The sequence below is a fragment of the Mya arenaria genome, chromosome 9 (assembly GCF_026914265.1).
Source record: "Mya arenaria isolate MELC-2E11 chromosome 9, ASM2691426v1".
Classification (NCBI taxonomy): Eukaryota; Metazoa; Mollusca; class Bivalvia; order Myida; family Myidae; genus Mya; species Mya arenaria.
In genome coordinates this window covers 37310956-37322993 of record NC_069130.1, presented here as the reverse complement: position 1 = coordinate 37322993, position 12038 = coordinate 37310956, and the positions used below count along the sequence as shown (strand labels likewise).

The window sequence follows — 12038 nt, the reverse complement described above, 5'->3', positions numbered from 1 at the left end:
CCACAAAACGGATTCCAATCAGCTGCACGGGACTTCGTTGATGATACACATATTTATAATCTGCACAGGACTTTGTTGATGATACACACAATTTTAATCTGCACGGGGCTTTGTTGATGATACACACAATTATAATCTGCACAGGACTTTGTTGATGATACACACAATTAAAATCTGCACGGGACATTGTTGATGATACGCACAATTAAAATCTGCACGGGACTTCGTTGATGATACACACAACTAAAATCTGCACGGGACTTCGTTGATGATACACACAATTAAAATTTAATCTTATTCATAATCGAAACTGTTTAAATGGAACTCTCTAGTTCAAAATATCCTTGATTTATCCACAGCTGCACATCGAAAGAACATAATTATTTGATGTCATTTAATGACAATATAAAATGTCTAAAATATGAATATGAAATAAATGTAAATCATTTTTATAACAATATAAGGAGAAAATTATGAACCGCGAATGCATGTTATTTTTATTTACAAACATTGTTAATGATTTGGTGAAGCTGTTTTTTGGTTTATTTTATCTGTAAGAAATGCTAATATTATTCCATATATTTAAGCATTAATGCAAGATAACAAGTTTGATAAATAGTTGAATGGTTGAATGTTCGACGTACGATGATTTGTGGATGTTGAAATTAAATTGTATATTGGATGATTTAAACCATTTTCTGTTGTTGATTTTTTATTTATTATCTTGATTCAGATAAATTCATATTCTACGCATTTTAGTGTTCATGCTTTTATCCGTGCTATTTTTGTTGCAGTAATCTTGTGATGAAAATGATGCCATTGTATGGAAGATCAGTGTGTGTTTTTCTGACAAATTTGCGGCCGAAGTTCGGCTTTTCTGACTCGAGTCAAAATGCTAAAAATATGTTGTTTTTCCCCAAATGTGAACAATAAATTCAAACAAAGTGCTTATTTATGAAAAATAGTTTTGTCACATTTCTGCAATTGTTATTTTTTTTTTTTTAGTTTTTTAAAAGTATAATTTGAGTTCGAAAATCAGGTGCAAGTGATTGTATAATGTTTTCTTCTTTATTTTGCTCTGTTATCACCCACTGATATCTGATACCATATCTGCTTGAATCAATCGGAGCAGACGCCTTTCGAAAAATAGACCAAAATAGATGTGCGTGAAGTTAGCACCGTAGCACCGTATCACCATATCACCGCGGGGATGCGGTGCTAGCACCGTATCACCATCAAAATCAATACAATAAGAGCATTAATCTCGAGGAAACATGTAAGGCTCGTTCTCGCAGAAACGAGCAAGGGGACCATAGGGACCTATGTCACTGTGTAGCCGAGACCTGGCCCTAGGTGATGGCACATGTGAATACCCTAGGATTTTAGGCAGGCTATGCGGGATAGGGACATGAACTCGATCCCCCATGCCAATTTGGCCCATATTCAGACACTGTTATGGTGCGGATGCCTTAAAAACGAGCAAGGGGACCAATGGCACTGTATCCAAGGGTTACCTGGCGGTGTGATACATTCGGGGAAACTGTTAATACTACGAGGATTTTAGTCTGGCCCCGTCCTTAGCCCAACATTGTGCGTATATGGGCAATATAAGCCCTACTGACCCCTACCATACATGTAAGGCTCGTTCTCGCAGAAACGAGCAAGGGGACCATAGGGACCTATGTCACTGTGTAGCCGAGACCTGGCCCTAGGTGATGGCACATGTGAATACCCTAGGATTTTAGGCAGGCTATGCGGGATAGGGACATGAACTCGATCCCCCATGCCAATTTGGCCCATATTCAGACACTGTTATGGTGCGGATGCCTTAAAAACGAGCAAGGGGACCAATGGCACTGTATCCAAGGGTTACCTGGCGGTGTGATACATTCGGGGAAACTGTTAATACTACGAGGATTTTAGTCTGGCCCCGTCCTTAGCCCAACATTGTGCGTATATGGGCAATATAAGCCCTACTGACCCCTACCATACATGTAAGGCTCGTTCTCGCAGAAACGAGCAAGGGGACCATAGGGACCTATGTCACTGTGTAGCCGAGACCTGGCCCTAGGTGATGGCACATGTGAATACCCTAGGATTTTAGGCAGGCTATGCGGGATAGGGACATGAACTCGATCCCCCATGCCAATTTGGCCCATATTCAGACACTGTTATGGTGCGGATGCCTTAAAAACGAGCAAGGGGACCAATGGCACTGTATCCAAGGGTTACCTGGCGGTGTGATACATTCGGGGAAACTGTTAATACTACGAGGATTTTAGTCTGGCCCCGTCCTTAGCCCAACATTGTGCGTATATGGGCAATATAAGCCCTACTGACCCCTACCATACATGTAAGGCTCGTTCTCGCAGAAACGAGCAAGGGGACCATAGGGACCTATGTCACTGTGTAGCCGAGACCTGGCCCTAGGTGATGGCACATGTGAATACCCTAGGATTTTAGGCAGGCTATGCGGGATAGGGACATGAACTCGATCCCCCATGCCAATTTGGCCCATATTCAGACACTGTTATGGTGCGGATGCCTTAAAAACGAGCAAGGGGACCAATGGCACTGTATCCAAGGGTTACCTGGCGGTGTGATACATTCGGGGAAACTGTTAATACTACGAGGATTTTAGTCTGGCCCCGTCCTTAGCCCAACATTGTGCGTATATGGGCAATATAAGCCCTACTGACCCCTACCATACATGTAAGGCTCGTTCTCGCAGAAACGAGCAAGGGGACCATAGGGACCTATGTCACTGTGTAGCCGAGACCTGGCCCTAGGTGATGGCACATGTGAATACCCTAGGATTTTAGGCAGGCTATGCGGGATAGGGACATGAACTCGATCCCCCATGCCAATTTGGCCCATATTCAGACACTGTTATGGTGCGGATGCCTTAAAAACGAGCAAGGGGACCAATGGCACTGTATCCAAGGGTTACCTGGCGGTGTGATACATTCGGGGAAACTGTTAATACTACGAGGATTTTAGTCTGGCCCCGTCCTTAGCCCAACATTGTGCGTATATGGGCAATATAAGCCCTACTGACCCCTACCATACATGTAAGGCTCGTTCTCGCAGAAACGAGCAAGGGGACCATAGGGACCTATGTCACTGTGTAGCCGAGACCTGGCCCTAGGTGATGGCACATGTGAATACCCTAGGATTTTAGGCAGGCTATGCGGGATAGGGACATGAACTCGATCCCCCATGCCAATTTGGCCCATATTCAGACACTGTTATGGTGCGGATGCCTTAAAAACGAGCAAGGGGACCAATGGCACTGTATCCAAGGGTTACCTGGCGGTGTGATACATTCGGGGAAACTGTTAATACTACGAGGATTTTAGTCTGGCCCCGTCCTTAGCCCAACATTGTGCGTATATGGCAATATAAGCCCTACTGACCCCTACCATACATGTAAGGCTCGTTCTCGCAGAAACGAGCAAGGGGACCATAGGGACCTATGTCACTGTGTAGCGACGAAAGAGTCTTTGTGAAACACGTATGTTTTATCTTATCTTATTTCATTGCTACTCATATGCCTTAAATAAAAAAAGTGCATTTACTTTTACGAGTATCTAACTACTTTTTTTTACCAATGAGGAAGATACCGATATTTTAAACGTTTATGTTTTATTTACACTTCCTATAAAATGCTCTCAAATCAAGTTAGAACTTAATTAGACTAACTGAATATTAAACTTTCTCATTTGTCATTTTGACGCGGTATTTGTTATCTCGTGAATATGAAGCATAGAAAGAATTGAATTTGTGTAAAAGACGTACTTTTCGCTTGGAATTAGGTTGAATGGAACTATATATCTAACGACTGTTACTTTCATTTTGATCATGGTCATGATTATTGGGTTTAATAGTATCTATTAATGAGGCACCATCTAGTTTACATTTACCTCTAAAATACACTCACAATCCGGTACCTAGGGAAATGGTAACTATAAACTCATATTCAACATTTTCAGCGACCTTTGTAACAACAACAGCAACGACAAAAGAAGGCGATACCACATCCACATTGAACTTTCCAGAAACAACTGAGGATACTAGGACAATACCAAAAGGTGACGTCATTATGTTAACAACACGAGCAACTAAACACGATGCAAAAAGTCATTTATTAATCTTGTTGCAGCAAAAGCATCAGACTTCGCTTCTGAAAGACGTATTTTCGGTTGAATAGAGGCAGGCTTGAACTATATATCTAACGAACAATTACTCTTATTTCATCATAATAATAATTATGTTGATTAAGATTAAATATTAAATCAGCAACATAATCATCTAGTCTTCCTGTACTTGTAATATAAACTCACAATCAAGTAATTAGGGAAATGGGTATCAAAAAATCATATTCTACATATTTATTTAATTTTGTAACAACAACAGCAACTACAACAGAAGGCCATCCCACATCGAAAATTCCAGAAACAACAGAGACTTCTAGTACAAAACCAAAAGGTGACGTCATTATACGTGCAACTAACCATGATGCTGAAAGTCATTGAATTATCTTGTAGCAACAAAAGAATAAGCAAAAAAAGCACTAGCTTCTTTTGTTTGAACTGATTATTTATGTCATAAATTTCTCTAATATATAAGTTTCATTCAAATGACCGTCAGGAGTTCTCGATATCTCGATCAATAAAATTAATTGTTTTTGCTTTTAAATTTTGAGCGACTATGCCAAAAAGAGTGAATTTAGAGTTTTCAAGGCTGTTTTGATTGAACAGCAGTATCTAAGTTTCAATTGTTTGTTTCAGTTGATCAACGAGTCCCGGTTGTGGAGATTTCTGCTAGCGTTTCAGCACTTATCGGTTTTGGAATATTAATCGTCATTATTCTGAGGAAGAGGTTGGGAAATTGGTCAGATATATGATTAAAACTGATTTCTTTTAGCTTTTCAGTTTTAGTACAATGATGCTTTTCATTATGAAACCCTATGATCCCGCATTTTTAAACCTTTTATTTGCTAAGGCAGACTGTGTGTGATATTCATAGTTTCAAACAATGACTGCATCGTATCTTTAAAAAGGTTTTGCATGAGGTACTCTGAATTGTATTCCTTCATCTGCAGATAGAGTCGGGATCCTTAAACATTGAAGTACTTCGGGTTCACCTATTTGTTTATTATTATTTGTTTTTATTATTAAGTTCCTCAAGTTTTAGCATACTCTGATAAGATTTACCTTTTACGATTTTACTTTATTCGGGATGGTTGGGATAAGAGTGAGGTTGTGCACACAAACTGGTTAAACCCCCCAGTAAATTTACATTTTACTGACCGTTCCAAGGCGGTACCTAACATTCCTTGACAAACACAAGTTTTTTTAATACATTATATATATGTTCTCATCCTTGGCACCCCAGCGTATCATAAACTATATGATACCCAGGGCAAATTGGCTAGGGAAACTTCGTAAATCTTGAATATTCATAAGCATTTTCCGACCAATGAAATAGCCGATACCAAAAAGGAAAGAATCTCCTTTGTAAAGAGCTATCGGTGTATTTAACAATATCCTGCCTAAAACGATTTGTAAGCCGTGATCTCATTGGATTATTTCGAACCGAGATTACATCCGTAACTTCTTGGCCGTTTTTCCCACGGTATGAGGTGTGTCTTATGCGACCAATCAAGCGGCTGGATTTCACCTTATTAGTTATTCATGAGCATGAGATTTTTACAGCTGATTTGCCCAGGGTATCATATAGGTTATGATACGCTGGGTGCCGAGGATGATATGTACTGTGTTGTTTGTGAAGATTTGTGCTGTTGTTCCATGTTTATTGTGTGTGATTGTGTTCTATGTCTTTGGCGTTTAAACTATTGGCTACTGAGCTTGTTTCTGTAGTTTTCCATATGAATATTTATTGTGACGAATGCTTATTTATTATAAAATAACTCTCATATCCGTTTTCTTGGTACAAAGTTACTGGTAATCATTTAGAGAGACGATGAGAAGGTATATCTGGTGATGATAGAACTCACAACCTCTTGAGTGAGAGGCGGAAACCTATACCACTAAGCCACTTTTAGCCTCCCGGTCATTTATTTCTTATCTGTTATTAATATGATAATGTTTCTACGGGAACTACATAGACAAGCACGGCAGTGTAAACAGTACAATGATTATGTTGAAAGAAACAAAGTCGGGAACCAAAGTCAAACGGAAAATCAATATGAGACACACGAGAGCAGTTTTCATAGATTATAAGTATCTTCCATGGCCGAGAGTGTAAGATAGGTTCATTCCGACCCGAGCGTAGGGTGTTTTGCGGAAACGAGGTTTACCGAGTTTCCGCAAAACACCCTGCGCGAGGGTCGGGATAAACCTATCTTACACGAGCGGCTATGGTAGATGCTTTTTCTCCCATCTCAGTTAAACAAAATTAAGTAAAAATGTTTTTTTTTTGCTGGAACTCTTTTGTGCTTAGTGAAATTTATTGTGTATGGATATGCGATAATTCGTGGTTGTCGTGGATATGCGCGCAGTGATTCAGATTATGTTAATAGTCAAACCGGTCTTCAAATAGTTCTAAGGAGAGTGAAGCATTATTTCTTGAAAGGTGCGTGCACTGTTTTATGGTGACATTTGAAGCGAGAAATAATTAATTAGCGTTCTACATATTGCCACAAGACAAGATTTCCATTATTACAATTTGGTGACCATTAAAAAGGAGTTCCATACGGGCATTTTATCTTCGCCCGTGGGCAAGATAAGAATTTCTAGCATGGTTAAATTATTGGATCTACTTATCTGAGGTGGGAGAATAAAAATTATCATATATCAAGTGGTTCGAGATATATTAGAGAGATGGTGCAACGCAACAGGTAATGGTACGCGTGAACTTGTTTTTGTGCAGTACGTGAGCAAGATGTGTATAAATTGTAAACGTTAAGAATGACATGTTTGATAGCCTGCGGAAAATGATTTATGCGAGAATCAAAACCTAAAAGTGCAAGGTGAAAGTGAAACCTCGCAAAAGACTTTAAACACAATTTCAACTTGTACATATACGTTTAGATCTACGTTCAAATACACGTACAGGTCGTGTCTGCAGCCTCTGTAATATCATGGAAATGTCAAAACACAGACTTATATTCCTTACAGTATAGTATCTACAGTTCGTTTAAACTCGATTATTTCCAATTAAGAGTTTTATTCAAATCGGCATGAACGGGTAATACGGTTGTCTTTGTGTTCAGCGTTAAAGTGTATTGGATAATGTTTCATCTCTTTCATGATACCTGCTTGCATTTCAATAGTTAACGCCATTGCAGCCAATTATTTATAATGGGCAAATTCTCATGTCTTACAAATCCAAATTTGAACTTTAAGTATTGGAATTACTAGAACAGAACTTATTTGTTACAGGGGGTGGCTACGTTGTTTTGATGATAGTAAAAAGGAAAACAAAGATCCTCCAGTAGAGTGCACAAATACAGATTATACCGAGTCACAAGGTTATTCCATGACTGAAGACATGCCAACTAAAATCAAAACTTCAGAAAAAGGCCAAATGATGTGTGACTATGTTGATGTTAACAATATGTCTGATACTAAAAACAATCCACGCAATATTCAACATACTGCTAATGTACACAACAACGTCAACCAGGAACTAGAAGTATATGACCATCTTAAACATCTCGGCATCCAAGGCCACGACATTTCTCAACTAATACACGACTATGATTCCTCGACCGCCACATTCAGTGAAAATCAGGACGACACATATAACCATTTGTCAATGAATGAACGCCCTAGTCATAGACGGAATACAGATAATGTTTACGGAGTACAGAACAAAGGCGAACTTGATCAGATATATAACCAACTGAATGAGCGACCTGAACGGAAACACACTTTGGAAAACATTTATGGACTACAGGACAAAAATGAAACTGAATATGACACAACAGTCGAGACACCAGTCACGTGCAAAGATAGGTCGGAAAAAACTACTGGTGTAAACTATGATAAGGTTAACAAAAACTGGTAATTATATAATGTAGACACGATACATGTCTACTACTGCTATTTAACAGTGTCATTCATAAATTGTGAATAAAAAAGTAGTTTTCGTATATTTTTGTAAAAAATGTTTTCTTAATTACTTTCGAAAATTATTTATCCATATTGCAGAGTATGCATATTTTCTCATGTGTTAACAACATGTTAACCAAGCCCCAATCTTGAACAAAATTAAGAGATTTGGATTCATTTATCCGCAGAATAACAAGGAATTTCAACATTATATATGTATTACTCTTTCTAACGTGTATTTTTACGTGTATTTTATTGATCAAAAGCATCACTCAATATTCGCAAAAGCAATTCTAGAGAACAACATGTATTTTGAGCTTTACTTAATTATATTGTTCCTATCCTTTTTTATGAAATAATATCAAAAGATATTTATCATCAACATCTATGAGAAAATGGGCTAAAATGTAATTAAAAAACAACAGATATTTAAGATCTTAAAACAGTACATGTTGTTATGTGGTAAATTGATTGTATGTAATATTTTTTCGATATTCGGGCCAGGTTTGAGGATGTTTTTCTTGGCACCATGTCTTTGTCCTAAATTACAAAAACTTATATTTCGGCTAATTATATTTGTATTCCGTTTTATGATACGATACCAAACGCTACAGTAAGACGATGATTAAAACTGTTTTCATCATTTCTTGTTAAAACATAGGAAATCGTGAAACGAAGATAGATTCCACTTCGTTTGTTCAATTATCGTTTTGAAATACATGAGAGTGACAGCAACATACATACTTATGATCATTTATCGGAATGTTTAAATGTTTGATTTTAAACTATACTTTTTACATTTCTTTAAATGTCTTTGTCATTTGAAACTTAAGTATTTTTTATTCTTTAATTTGCTTTCACGGATCTTTCAAATTCAAGTACCTCAGCACGTATTGATAAATATTTTTGGTCTTCAGGTGGACACTTAAGATGCCACGAGTATCTGTTTTTGACTTTTGCGGTGCATACAATTAAACTCGATCACAGCTAGGCATGTCGATGTAGTTTCCAGTCACATACATGTATTCAACAAGGAGTTTTAACCCTAATATATATATACAAGCATGTGCAAAGACATGCATTTTAATTAGAATGCAGAGCATGGTTAATTCAATTTCAAAGGTCAACGTCTGTGTATGTTTCCTCGGACTCCCTTATCGGCGCTTCTAATACGGTAAATTCCCTCAATATACGACTATCGCACTATACTGTAAATAGCTTTTTTGACGCTCTCTTGCTCGTTCTGCGTTTAACACTTAAATGTTATTTATTTGTAAACAATGCAAATTCAAAATAATGTATATTTGCCAGTTACATGACATACGTGACGACTAAATAGATCAACAAAGCTCATGACATATCAGACTCACTAATGTTTTGGTCGATCGAGTGAGTGATTGGTATTTCATGAGGATATTAAATTTATTTTTCAATCATCAGTTCATCTTTTGAAAATACAATAGATGTACACATACCATCCAATACAGCCTCTACCTATCCGAAAAGTACGTCTTGCAGACCAAATGCCATACAGTTTATACACTTTATATTTACGAGATTATAAAGACTGTGTCAAAAAGTGACTTTGTTTGATATTTTTAGTATATATGTTTTGCATATTCTGGGTGCATTTCGAAGTATTTTTTCGCCCTCAAATTATTGAATGTAATCGTAAATGCAACATTGTTAACTTCCCCCAGCACCTACTTTTTCCAAATTTTCCACCAAGTTAATGAGTGTAATTAAACTTAACGTCACAAGATCCGTGATCTTATCCTTAAAATGTATAGATTTTTTTTCAATTATAAATAGCCGCTGTCCATTGAATTAATTGATTTGAATATTGTATTTGTATATTGCGTCTGCTTTTGTAAAGCGGGACTTACAATTGATAAAATTAAGGTAAGAAGAAATCAAAAGTTATATACGACCTCCAATAAGTACCATACTTACTCGTTAAGAATATGACAAACATGGCGCCATAATTTGGTTCCCCGCCTGCTAGACACACATTATAATCTAAGTCAGTTGGAACACATTGTGTCAAAACTTAATGAATCGTACCTACGACGTAGCTTAATATAACACTCCTAAGACACATACCTAGTAACATGAGATACTTAATGAAACATTGTCTGTTTGTTCTAATTCAGCTCGTTTACGAAATTATACAATCTTTTTAACAAATAAAATTAACAGAATTATATTGCATGTACATAACCGTTTGTCATTAAAATATATTCGGAAAAAGGACACGCATGTTTTGAATCTTGATACTTTTAAATAGCTCTGTACGCAAATTATCTACTCAACCTAATGGGCCTATATAATTGAGTAAAATGTAGTACGCTCCGTCGAAAGTACTTTTAAAATAATAAAATGACCTGTGAACTCATAAAGTATATATAGCACTACACTTCTTTATCATTATTATTGTTTTTTTTATCGGCAGATATTTTGTATGTTTAGGTTCGAGGAAGTTTTTAGAAACCGTTGAGTGAAATAGCATTACTGAATAAGACAGACCCTGACCACCTTGAAGGAACTATGATGGATTTACCACCTGCCAAAATTGGGGTTACCGATAAACAGTACCGATAGTTGGCGTGGCCTAAAAAGTTCCCGGATTTTCGAGTAAAATCTCCTTAGCGCCTTTTTAGCTATTTACATTCGCATGAAATTGACAATATTTACGCTATGAATATTAATTGATTAGTCGACTTTAAAATACAATATGGATTGACAAAGTAAAATATGACTCGTGCTATATTAAATTATGGTCAATTCATGCAATATAAATATGTTTATCTAATAATAAAACATTGGCTGGCACCTTCGAAGAAGTTGTTGGAGGTGAGTTGAAATTTTGACAGTTGCTTTCGTTTTGTCTCCGTAGCGATATTGTGTCATATAATGTTTTTGATGATCTTTTATGATGAATGCATGGTCGTTCTTCATATAAAAGAAACATTTTCTGTTTGTTTGTTTTGCTTGGCTACGTTTTGGCCTTTTAAAAATGGTGTACGATATCACATGTAAATGTGAACATTGCTGTATTAAAACAAATCTATCCCAGTATCTGTTATTTTCTAAATGGCATTTATAAGTTAAACTTGATATTCAAAGGACTAGTTTACACTTTTATTTCGTAGACAAGACAAGTCTAAATGATGCACTTGTATGAAAGATTAGTTCATGCTTTTCGATGAAATATGCAGTTTTATCAGTGAAATAACAACTTACAGTGAAAATTTCAATTTGATTTTTTTTAGTGCAAAATAAGGAGTGAAATTATCATCCTTTAGAACTACTTTTAAAATCCAATGTAGTTAATTCCCCTTGATTAGAACAAAACTCTTCAATTCGAACCAGAAAATTTTGCCAAAAAAATAAATAAATTGAAATTTAAAAAAGTATAAAAAAAATCGGAAATAAACAACTTATCGTTTATTAGAAATATTATAAACCCGTTTTCTAACGTTTTCTTGAACTTAGAAGCTGAATATTCGAACATTTGCTTTCAAACCAAACTGATTACAGATGAAAACAACTGCTCAAACACAATGTTATATTATCGTTCAAATATAATTTGAACTGCTTGTCGATCGTTGTAATACGAACTTCCTGGAAAATTCACACAATTAACAGGCTTACAATATTTTCACCCCAACCACGCCTCAAATTTTTTCAACAACCTAGCGTGGTCTTTACTCTTTACCTGGAAATCGACCGGACCAGCGAACCAGACTGGTATCTGACACTTAATTTCACTCGTGTTCATAGAAACACTATGTTTTCACTCGTGGCTTCGCCTCTCATGAAAATGTGTTTTTTTATGAAACTCGTAAAATAAGATACGATAAACAAATAATCTCTATATATTTAACATGAATTAGAATGAAAAATGTAATAATTGTTGTAGTTTGTGTGTGGGTAAGAACAAGCTGCCTAGTTAGCTCA

At 36.6% G+C, this 12038-nt stretch overlaps 1 protein-coding gene across 1 annotated transcript; it reads left to right on the top strand.

The window, feature by feature from the left end:
* Positions 1–3498: 3498 nt before the first annotated feature.
* LOC128203737 (uncharacterized) lies at positions 3499–8736 on the top strand. The gene is made up of 5 exons (XM_052905263.1): positions 3499–3514; positions 3993–4091; positions 4417–4488; positions 4791–4881; positions 7407–8736. The coding sequence occupies exon 5, from the start codon at positions 7504–7506 to the stop codon at positions 8032–8034; it is 531 nt and encodes a 176-aa protein (XP_052761223.1). The 5' UTR covers positions 3499–3514; positions 3993–4091; positions 4417–4488; positions 4791–4881; positions 7407–7503; the 3' UTR covers positions 8035–8736.
* Positions 8737–12038: the final 3302 nt, after the last annotated feature.

What these genes read in the sequence shown, in the direction of transcription:
- LOC128203737 (XM_052905263.1), top strand. Translation starts at nt 7,504, where the DNA reads ATGACTGAAGACATGCCAACTAAAATCAAAACTTCAGAAAAAGGCCAA.